Source organism: Watersipora subatra, chromosome 3, assembly GCF_963576615.1.
Source record: "Watersipora subatra chromosome 3, tzWatSuba1.1, whole genome shotgun sequence".
NCBI lineage: Eukaryota > Metazoa > Bryozoa > Gymnolaemata > Cheilostomatida > Watersiporidae > Watersipora > Watersipora subatra.
Genome location: NC_088710.1, coordinates 68523696 through 68535842, shown reverse-complemented (window position 1 = coordinate 68535842; position 12147 = coordinate 68523696). Strand labels below are relative to the sequence as shown.

Genomic DNA, 12147 nt, shown 5'->3' with positions numbered 1-12147 from the left:
AAAGATAAAAGAAATAGGAGTTCTTAGGTGGATTGACTTGAGCTCATGCAATCAGGAGTCGTAACGCCTCAGTAGACATTCCAACCATGCACCACGAGCTCAAAGAGCACCAGGAGCTCAAGTTCCCTTCTGCACCGCTCCTAAATATTAGCTTGGAAAATAATCTATTGTTGATATTCCATAGCGCAAGTATCATGCAGTGCCTCACCATATGTGGCTACCAGCCTTTCAGCATTTTGCAAAGGCTTCGATTGAGCCCTGGATTTATTAGCAATGCATAAATGTAAAAAAGTCTTTGTCGATACTGATGTACTAGATATTCGTAGCATTTGTTAAAGAAGAATTAGACAGAAACCGAGAAAGAGCAGATATAATGACCGTCAAGAGAAAGGAACAGCAGTGAGAGTCGAACCAGAAGTCAAGAGCAAAAGATAACTCAGTGAATAGTTATAGCCATATATTTACTAACCAGTCTCGCTGTTCTATCTGACTATTCTGAGCAACAATTAAGAAGGTTACAGTAAGCTTACCTCCCTAGCAGCGCAGAAGACGTAGAAACATGGAGAGCCGCAGTCGGACTAATGCTAATACACTCGCATGAAACCTTCCAACGTATTGACTATAATGATCTTAGCGGGGTCGTTGTCCCCTCTCACGTCTTTAAATGCGAGGCTATAATTATACACTGTGGTGCTAGCATAGGTTGGCATGCTGATCTTGAGTATACGGTGGTACAGTGACCTAGCAATTATTGATGGCCCGGCTAGTTTAGCTAGTGTAGATAGAAGCTTGTAGTTACCAAGAGCAAGCATAGCAGTTTCAGTCGAGTGACAATCTCTAGCACCCAACTTCTTCCACTTCATGTTGTCCTATGCATAGAGATCTTGTCTACCTGACACCCTTCAGGGTGTTGCTAACCTTTCTAGATCTCTAAGCTATTTTCAGTTTTATTGTCAGGAACTATGTCTTTGCATGTCAATACTTTTGAAAACATATTGATAGTAGGCTAATGTTTCTCGTAGGAGATTCAAAACAAAGATTTGAGTTGGCAAATCTAAAATCTGAAGTATTCAGTGACAATAGATATTCATTTAAAATCTAAACTATTAAAAGACAGTAGATATTCAGATATAAGAAATTTTACCACGCCATCAAAAACTGGCTGCATGTTCGTATCTGTGTTCAATTAGCAAATAAATAAATTATCATGAAAATTGCGCATAAAATATCATTGACTCAAGTAAGCCCAAAGATCATGGGAATTATTTCATTTTCAATCAGACAGCCAGCATTTGGGTGCTTAAGAGGCTGGTTCTCAGCAACCAGACAGAGTTTTGAAACCAACTATTTTTAGCAACCTGGTGGAAGGCATGGAGCATACGCGTGTGAAGTGTGGATAAAATCGAGCAAAAAATGTGGAAACGTGCATAGCGTTTACGTGGACTAACAGACAGACCGACACACAATCACAAAGTGGTATTTATAAATATAGATGACAGATGTAAAAAGATTATTAGGTTGTCGCGTCTAACCAAAACCCCCATCAATGATTAGTTCCAAGCTAAACTAACAATAAAATGAAAACTTGCCAGAAAACCCCTTGATGAATCTGGAGTTATTTCACATAAATCAGTCCTTCTAAATGTTGAAAACTAGATGCTCGCTATGTCACTTTCAAGTATTACTCAATCGCCTGTCAGACCACGTGTGGATTGTTACATCTACGTTAGCCAGATTATGGACAGCCTGATACGGTGTCCCCGTCACTTCAGGGAGCATGTTCCCTCGAGCCATCTACAAGATAAGCGGGGATAAAGCTAAGATTACTGAGTGGTTGAAGCGATGAAGGTTTTTTATTTAGTAAAATATGAAAAAATTACACAGATCTATCTTCAATTTTTTATATATAGGCCTACGCGTTCCTCGAGCTGTTTTCATTCGTGTCACTAATTGAGAAAGAAAAGGGTGTATACTCAAACTCTCGATCTGCTAGCCTATAAGTCTTCGAGCTCTGCAAGATAATGGGATGTGAAGTTCTGGTCTTTGCAAAGGTTGTGGATCAGATGGTTTGTGTCAAGCAGTATTCCATATGACCAAAAATCTTCCCAATGCTTTATACGCCTGATCTTTTCAAGCCACCTGCACAAAAGCTTCAGCTCTTCCATTTGTGTCACTGAAGTCATAAAATATCTAAAAGAAAATTTTTGCTCACATACCTGGTTAACATTGCCAACATCTACGTACAAATTTGGCTAGCTTCTTCGTTTAATTCGAGCTTGACTGCTTAATGATGCCAAATTAAACAGAAGTGGAAAGGTGGTTACTAGCATATATATATATTTGCGTATATATATACAGCTTGTGTACTTTGGAATGGCGTTGAATAAGTTCTTGAAATACTGTAGTGTAAGTTTTTATGTTAGAGCTAGAGAATGTCTTCCGTATCATTCTGCCCACCACTGAGGATGAAACAGCTGGCTGGAGGTGAGTAAATTGCTGCGACTGCTTCCATAGATTGAGCACTCCGGTAGCACTGGTTGCACATTTCCATAACCCCCAAACCAAGCACACTGTTTAACAACTTGTGCCCTTCAGAACGGTGCCAGACAGGTCTTTAAAATGTTGTGATGCAAATTTGTCGACTTCATGCTTAAGGTGTGTGTCAACCTTGTGACTGTCTACTGAGGAGCCCAAATAAGGATGACACAAATGGCTGTCTCAAGTGCAGTACATGTATAAAAATATACACATATATTTAAGTATGTGTATACATGCGTACATATATATGTTTATGTATGTGTATACATGTGTACACACGTATATATGTATGTATGTGTATACATGTGTACATGGATTAAAAATCAAAGAAATTAAATGATTTCTGATTTCTTTCAAGACTACTGAATAATTAGAGAGCCCTGCGATAAGTTTGCTAACTTAGAAAATCCACATTCTCTTCAATATTGCCTTCACTTCATGACACATTATGTCTAGTATAAAAACTATCAACAAGGGTTGCTAGAATCTATTAAAACAAGTTGATCTTAATTTTATTCTCTTAAAAATGAACTAACACAAAACTGTAGTTGATTCCATCAGAAAATAATTTGGTATTTTTCTATCATTTGCGATGGATTTTGATGTTTGAGATGGTCTGATGGCCAGGTTGTTTCAAGATTGAAATTGGCAAAACTTGATTCTGATTAGAAGCAAAATCGTTATTATGATGTCTATAGCTGCTAAGTGACTGACAAAATAGAAACGCGTAACACTGCAACTTGAATGCAATAGTCGATATCAACTATAGCGACGACAACAACTAATGGCCTCATATTGCACATATTTTTCTTCTGAGCGTTTTTACCACGATCAAGTTTTGTTAATTTTAAACTTGAAACCTTTTGGCAGTTAGATCACCTCAAACATAAAAAACAATCGTAAATGATAACAAAAAATATTGAAATTATCTGATAAAATTTACTAAAATTTTGTGTAAATTCACCTTTAAGCTCCCATTTGTTTCTTTTCTAACTAGAAACTTCAACAACATCTAAATATACAAAGAAAAAATGTGAATGAGTTTGCACTCTCAATTAATGGGGTTTAAGTAGATGACAAACCAATATGACTAGATAATGGTAAGAGAAGATAAATAGCATATGGCAGGAAAACTTTGTGAGTCAGGAGGAATTGCAACATCGAAATGATTTCTGTTCACAATAACACACAGAGTAGATTGGCTACAGGAAGTAACAATACAGAGGGGTTGCGCATTGACAATTATAATTTATGAGAAATGGAAAACTCAAGACTTGGTTTGACACACAGAGAAACAGATCGTAGAAATACTGTAACAATGTTACATTTACCTACATGTACATGCATGTCATACTTCAAAAGGGAAGCAGCTAAACAAAATTAGTAAAATAATTCTCTCGCTCTGGACCATGTGCCTCGACTACGTAAAAGACATGGTATACTCACCAACTGGGCTAGTAGTGCATTTGTAACAAGTTGTGTCCACCTCATCGAGACTTTTGCAAGGAGGAGACAAGTTCTGTTTTTGGTTGCTCTACGAGTTTACGGAAGACAAGGTAGCATGCAGATCATATTGTATACATGTATAAGCTGTTTGTAGAGATGCCCCGATTCTAAATTCACCAGCCGATTCAGATGTTAGTTATTAATTTTTTATTTTGCTAATAACAAAATAACAAAAAGCCTCTATTTGCAGGCATATTATCAAATAAAATGGAAACTGTAAAAGTATCCTGAGTGCAAGATAGTAGTGAACAATTCATGTTTAGTTTGAGATTATTTGTGTAAGAATTAAAATAAAATTTACATGAGATTATGACTTCAAATAAGTAATGCAGGATAACTTATACAAAAATAAATTGATTGATACTCTATACAAGGGTTCAGGTCTGAAGAGCCCTTGTATATAGGGTCTATACAATATACCCTTGTATATCCTCTAGGAGTATTGATTGTGGCAAGATTGATTGTTATTATTAATTGGATGACTGTAATATGGTCTGTATCATCTGTCTGTGTAAGTATCATTGATGTTTACTTCTATGGTTTACCTGCAGTGGGTTAATTATGTTTAAAATTGAATCGGCCGCTTTCATGTACAAATTCTAGCAGGTGTTGATGGTTGTGAGGGTTTGGGAATATTTTCTTTTTTAGATTGGTGTAATTGCTGCATCTGTATAGATAATGGTCTACTGTTTCATCCTCATCCAGGCATGTGCATGTTGGTAGTAAATGTTAAATTGAGTTTGTATAAGTGATGTTGTAAGGTTGTGTGGCCTGTGAAGAGCCCAGTTAAAATTGATATTTGTCTCCTTGGTAATATAAGTGGAATAGGGTTTTTCTCCAGATGATCTGTTTCTAGGTTCTTTAATAAACCTGTGGAGCAGTGTCCTGTTATGAGATGAGTTTTCCATCGGCGTTGCCGATCATTAATTAGTTGCCTTCGAATAGTGGATCTTCTAAAATGACTTGCTGACATATCTGCTATAGTTGTGTTTCTACCATTTAGCCTTACAATGTGAGAATGTATTTTCTTCTGAAATTTGCTTTTTGTAGATAACAAAGCTTTTGCGAAATAACTCTGTCCTATTGCCATTCTACAGTATGTGTATATGTCTCTGGAGCTTAAAGACCCAGCTGTAGGTATTGTAACATTATGCTTAATTACATATTAACATTACGTTTATCTACATTGTCATGATGACGCTCATAGTTATCGCGAGATCACGCGAGATTAGAGTGCGCCATCTTCAAATGCTTCAGAGACATTTGCTTATGATAAACTCTATATATTATAGTCAGTAAGCCACTATCTAAAGAGTGGCCTAAAAATTGAGTTCCGCTCCAGTTACATGGATATACACAATTTAAGTGGTTTCTGGGTCAAAAAAGCCTGAATTTTTCAAATCTGGGTGGTAACTCGCTCCAAACCGGCATGATAGCCGGGAAAACAGGGGTGTATAAAAATACGAACAAACCCTCTTCATTGCATATGGGAATCATTTAAAATCAAATTGAGCATTAAGTTTTCTTAAATTTATTGACTGAACACTCATATCTTTTCAATGAAAGTATAACTAAAGGTTTTGATTGTGAAAAAATCACAGGGATGGATAGAAATGCCCCCTTGCTGGCACATGCCTTGCGAATTATCAAACAAGTTAAAAAACATTGATAGTTGATTTGTTTGATTATCCACTGGTCTATGGAAAAGTTAAAACTAGATTATGTTGGAACAAATGAAGAAAATAATGAATTCAAATACACTAGAACTGAAATTAGCTATCAAAGTCGTCGTCTTCTTGGATTTCTCCTTCGTCGTTGTCATCTCCTCCAGCTTTATTCTCACAGTGACAACACTGACAGAACTTGGTGCATTTCGGGTTCTGCTTATAGCAGCCACATTGTCCAGACTGACATTTACTAGCCTTACATGAGCAAAAGGCATCTTTGAGTACTTCCTCACTCTGCGTGAGATACCATCTTTGCAGAGCACCTAGACAAAAAAGTATGATGATCAGCTTGTAAACTATTATTGGCAAACCAACAGTTTTTTGAGCAATTTAAGATATTCTTGGCTGCAAGTCAAATCATGTTTGGTTTTTTTCACAAAGGGAACATCTTTCCGAGTAAACTAATGAACAATCCATTACTGGCACTATGTATTGATCATGCATACCTCTCGATATCAGGGGCATCATCATACTTATTGTGGAGCTCTCTTAACTGAGTCATTGATAAGATCTGCTTCATGGTGACTAATCGATAAGTGATCACTTCCCGGGAGAAGGTAGGGCTGAGTCGTATCTCCAGGTTACTAAAAAAATAAGTAAAACATTATTACAAATGCATATGGTACTGTTTGTCGCAATAGATTCCCATGTATCATTATGTTCAGAAAGCATGTACTGTAATTCATAAGAAGGTGCTCCTTCACCAAGGAAACAATCATCAATTTTTTTATTGTTTAGAAGGACACCAGTCCAGCATAGGCCATGTTAAGAAGTTTTTCCGATTTCACATACACAGACAGGATGAAAGTGTATTAGGTGTTAGATTATGCATCTTGTTTTGTAGAGTTGCCCCGATTCCGGTATCGGAATTGGTATTGGTGCCGATATGGGTGTTAAGTATCTGAATCGGTATCGGCCGATTTTTTCTGAAACTATCTGAAACTTCCGATACTTTTTACAGAGATCAACTATTTTGCAAAAAATCGTATTTTAGCCTGCAAAACTAGTAAAAAATCATCAGCGGCAAGCTTCTTACTTTTACCTAATGAATTTCAGGCCTGCCACACAATTTATTTCATGTCTATAGCCTGATAAACACAGCTAAGGAACCTTTTTGCTTTAGTCAGGACGTAATCACAAAGTGTGGTATTTCCCAATTACAGCGATAGGATTTATTGCAGCCAATCACGAGCAAGATAACAAATATGGAGACAAAAACGTAGTGTAATATTTCTATTTGCTAGCATTACGAAAGTAATTTAAACAGTCGGTGCATAAAGTTATCTATCACTTTCTTGATCCTGACGATACAATGTATCGTTTGTACCGTATAAAAAACGGTAACCTCAGTGGCTTATCAGTATTTAGTCTGTCCTTCATCATCTGTGTCATCGCCCTTCAGTACGACTGGCTACATTGATAGTGATAGAAGAAAGAGACTTCTTACTGAGAGAATTGAATCACTAACGGTAATTAAAACAAACGCTGATTTGCTCTAAACTGATACAGGCGCAGCAGTTCATCCAGCAATAGAAGAAAAACTTCGTTATCACAGAGAGAACTGTACCACTAACAGTAATTACCTTTATTTACAAATTACAAGAAATACGGACTGTTTTGTTACTACATGCACGGTATGTCATAGCCTGTCTTGACAAGCTGTTGTTTTTGAGTAGTTGTCCCCCCGTCGAGCGGTGAGCAACAACAGCTTGTCACAAGACGTACTGCGCCTGATGCATCAGCTGCACTTATAGGGAGTTGTTCTCTTCCGTCTACGCGGCTTGGCCGCGATGTTATGTCGGTCGCTCCAATGGTAATCATAACGGATTTCACGCAAAAATTTATGTAGAAAAAAAACAAGATTACAACGTTTAACCAAAGACCAGTTTTTGTGATAAACTTTAGTAGAACTTAAGAATAAAATAAACTTAAAATAAAATCCATAAGAACAAATAAAACTGACTGATACAAAAATAGAAATAAAACTGACTGAGCGCACAAATAACGACATGTTTAGTCGCTGTTGTTGCCTAAGTTCTCAAATTCTAATAAAGTTTACTGCAGAGAGGGGTTGCCAGTTAAACGTTCTTATCTTAATTTTTCTACATAAATTTTTGCGTGAAATCCGTTATGATTACCAATGGAGCGACCGGAATAACATTGCAGCCAAGTCGCGTAGATGGAAGAGAACAACTCCTTATAAGTGCAACTGATGCATCAGGTGCAGTACGTCTTGTGACAAGTTGTTGTTGCTCGCCGTTCGACGGGGGGACAACTACGCAAAAACAACAGCTTGTCAAGACAGGCTAGGTATGTCAGTATGTGAATATGCATATACAAAATGTACATGTATATTTTTTCCATAAATACAAACAAATAAATACATTAACATTTATATTTTCTTTGCATTATGTTTGAATTTGCATAATAAAAGGAAAAACCATCTGTGCAACACAAAAGATCTGAAGCGGATTATTTTTCAATGAGAATCGGTATATCGGATCGGTATCTGAATCAGCTGGTGAATTTAGAATCGGGGCATCTCTACTGTTTTGCAAAAGAAATAGCCACATTTCACACAATCAGTATATTGTGCAGTATTAGATATATTAGGTTTTTACCTGATTGAGTAAAGATTCACTGAAGAGAAACAGAGTATAGCTGAACTATGGCATGTTATAAATAATTTAAATTCTACATATTAAGTATTGATGTAAATCACAATTTACACACTTTACATATTTCATTTGGTGCCTTGCTAAAATCTAAGTATATGGTGGACATGTTATATTAGTTTGTACTCTGGTTTTGATTGATATTGGATGATGGGAGCAGTTATGTACAGAACATCCAGCAATAATGTTCATATTCACACAGATAACAATGTACAGTGATTACACCAACTGGGATGATGCGCCCGTGTCTTGTGTGTGGGAGTTATACAATGATTTTAGCCCTGGGTATTGGTAGTAACACTGTCTGTGGTAACAAATCTCCTGAGCGACGGTGTCAGCAGAGAGAAAATGTACCAGGAGGCTATGATCAGCTCTTAGCTCAGCAGCTTGTTTTAATTTACCTTGTAAAAACAAACATAACAATTCAACAAATCATCACAAATGCTAGATTAATTAGTCTTTACGGTAGACCACGGTTGTGATAAACATAATGCCAAGGTTACCTAACTTACCAGCATCTTTGGTCTCTGCCCTTAGTAGACCATCTCTGATGCGCTTACCAGCTTTCTTAGTCCACCGCTCCTTTTTTCCACAAATAATACATAGTTTGAGTAGCGTAGTTTCAGCTCTTATTGAGGATGAGGAGCGCAATTGTTTAGTAGTTGGCTCAGGATATTCATTCTCATGAGTTACAATCTTGAAAGAAACATGTACCAATAAAATTTAACCAGATGCAGGCATTCATACATTTCATTCATCATTCAGAGTTGTCTAAACCACAGGTGTCCTTTAGCGGGGATATTGCCGAAGCCGAGACCGGGCCGTAGTCTACACACACAAAAAAACAACAAAGGTCCACGTAGTTATGAGTAAAAACAAAAGTATCCACCCAAATATCTCACCAATCCGATGAGCAGTACACACAAAAACTAAACCAATCGACTGAACCACCCATCATGTCAAAATATTCCAAGTTTCAAGTCATGTCTTGCACAACTCGCCTTATGGTTTGTCAAAACTTGTCCCAAAGTCCCTATTAATCTGAGACTGTCCAATATCTGTCCAATGAATCAGGACGTTAGGTTAGGCTAGCGGCGACCATTTCTAAAACAGATATTGAACAGTCTCAAATTAATAGGGACTTTGGGACAAATTTTGACAAACCATAAAGTGAGTTGTGCAAGACATAACTTGAAACTTGGAATATTTTGACATGATGGGTGGCTCAGTCAATTGGTTTAGTTTTTGTGTGTGCTGCTCATCGAATTGGTGAGATATTTGGGTGGATACTTTTGTTTTTGCTCATAACTACGTGGACCTTTGTTGTTTTTTTGTGTGTGTCGACTACGGCCCGGTCTCGGCAATATCCCCGCTAAAGGACACCTGTGGTCTAAACAACAGTAAAAGCCTAGCTCATAGTTTGTAATTTCAATTAAATAAATGTAATTTAAAAATTTTAAAACATCATTAGGTACTGCAGATTAGTTCAGAATTATAAGATTACTTACATTTGACTGTTAGGCTGATTTGAGCTTTGCTAAGCTGGTTATCCTTACATAGCAGGTTTAGTGAATTAAAGGCAGCTCAGCTTTGTTATCAGTAGACTTATCAACAACATCATCATAAGTATAAGAATGTATAAATTCCTTGCACAAAGTTCTTTCTGGATCTTTATTAGTAACTACCTAGTCTTTGGCATACTTCAGCAACTTATCATAGCATTGCTGACTCAGTTGTTTGGGTAGATTTCTTTGGCTAGTGCTTTGAAAGTGGCAGCAACAAATCATAATGCTGATTATCTTACTCGGAAATCAAAAACGTGTCGATTGGAACTCAATTTCTCAATATAAATAAATGCTAGAACTCCCCACACTGTATTCACTCTGAAACGACCTTGCGCTTTAAACCAATCAAATGGCCGAAATTCGTTTGGCAAGAGAGGGCAACTACTCAATTTTAGTTCACAAAAATCATTAATTTTGAGTGAATGTGCCGGTTCGCAGTGAGTTACTACCTGCCATGTTGTTCAGCACCTTCAACTCTATAATCCACAACTCACACAATGTATACCCATGCAACTGGAGCGGAACTGAACAATAATTAGAGGTGGCTAGCTGACTATTATTACTGTATTCTAATCACAACCGTTTAGCTTGTACTATCTAATACCGGGCTGGCCAGCCACTAATAAGTATCACATTGCACTAACGCTACGCAAACAAAATACACTCGTGATTAACCATATCGCCGTACCATACTTCATATTGAGGAGATCTACAAGCTACGTACGAGGTAATACATATTGAGGAGATCTACAAGCTACGTGTGAGGTAATACCGCACAGGAATTACGGTCTGTATTTACGACATCACGGGCGGAGGAGATCAAGGACAAAGGAAGGAAGGGGATGTTTCCGGTGGAGGGAGATCGGCTGGAGAGAAGGGAGGACCGGAGGCTACGACGAGAGCGGGACCATTCTGGGCGCGGTTCACGGAGGAGGAGCAACTGACGCACGCATAATCAAGTAAGATCATATAGCTTCATATGGTGTCAGAATATATCGAACCTGCAAGCGTAATCGTGTAAAACGTTGCTGTTTGTGTGACGGTATTTTACAACGGCGAGCTCGACAAGGCACAGATTCGCTGGAAGCTGTTGTGTTGAGGCAAAGGATCGGATATTTGCTGAGATATCGCAGGAGAAGGCTTACTTTGTGTAGAGCAAAATTTTGCTACCCTGACTCTTAAAGACAATATAGTGAATTATACTGTCACTCTCATATATTTTGGCATTATCTAACTTGTTTCCTGTTAATCACGATCCATAGTATCTTCTTGATTGTGGTGAGCTGCCAATAAAACAGTATAGAGTATGTCTGCTAGTGGAGAAACCAAGCCTGAAAAGTTCGTAAAGCCCTTGGATTTTTCCTCGGGCAACCTGGCTACCGCCTGGAAAGTTTTTAAAGAGCAGTTTAATATATATGTGATTGTGAAGAAACTACGAGAACTCACTGTAGACGAACAGATCGGCCACATGCTTATGGCCATGGGTAGTGACTCGGTACCAGTTTACAATCAGTTCACCTTCATGCCATCTGACGAAAACAGAAAGAAAACACTGGCCAACTGCATCAAATTTTTTGATGCGTATTTTGAGCCTGTTAAAAATGTTATTTTTGAGCGCTCAGTGTTTAATAAGATGACTCAGCAACCTGGCCAATCTCTTCACCAGTTTATAGTTAAACTCCAAGTTCAGAGTGAGAATTGTGACTACGGCGATATGCGAGATGACTTGGTAAGGGATAGAATAGTGGTGGGGGTGCGTGACATCGAGCTTCGCAAGTACCTGATTGATGTGCCTGATCTCACACTCAGGTTATGCATTCAAAAGGCGAAGCAATATGTATCAAATCAGGAGCATGTAGCTGCGATGGCGTCTACGTCTGGGGCTCTGGGTCCCGGTAAAGAAGAGTATGCTGGGAATGTAGACTCGGTACAGCGATATAAACCTAAATCGTCTAAACAAATGACTGACACTGAGGAAAACAGGAGCAGTAACGCAAAGGACCAGCCATGCTCAAAATGTGGAAAGTGGAAGCATTTTGGTGGTCGTTGCCCGGCAGAAAGGTCAAGCTGCAACAAATGCCAGAGAAAAGGTCACTGGGCAAAAATGTGCAAAGGAGCCCAGCAAGTATCTGCACT

General features: G+C 38.0%; 1 protein-coding gene across 1 annotated transcript; it reads right to left on the bottom strand.

The window, feature by feature from the left end:
* Positions 1-5595: 5595 nt before the first annotated feature.
* LOC137392241 (uncharacterized) lies at positions 5596-10747 on the bottom strand. The gene is made up of 5 exons (XM_068078906.1): positions 10736-10747; positions 8959-9142; positions 8676-8847; positions 6218-6355; positions 5596-6034 (listed from the first exon to the last, which is right to left on the bottom strand). Exons 1-5 carry the CDS (start codon positions 10745-10747, stop codon positions 6001-6003), a joined length of 540 nt encoding a protein of 179 aa, XP_067935007.1. The 3' UTR covers positions 5596-6000.
* Between the last annotated feature and the right edge of the window lie 1400 nt (positions 10748-12147).

Bases quoted from the DNA above. Each gene is read 5' to 3' on its own strand.
- LOC137392241 (XM_068078906.1), bottom strand. The intron at 8,848-8,958 runs GTAAGTTAGGTA...TGTTTTTACAAG, and splicing joins GGCAGAGACCAAAGATGCTG to GTAAATTAAAACAAGCTGCT. The intron at 6,356-8,675 runs GTTGGTGTAATC...TTATTTTTTTAG, and splicing joins GACACGGGCGCATCATCCCA to TAACCTGGAGATACGACTCA.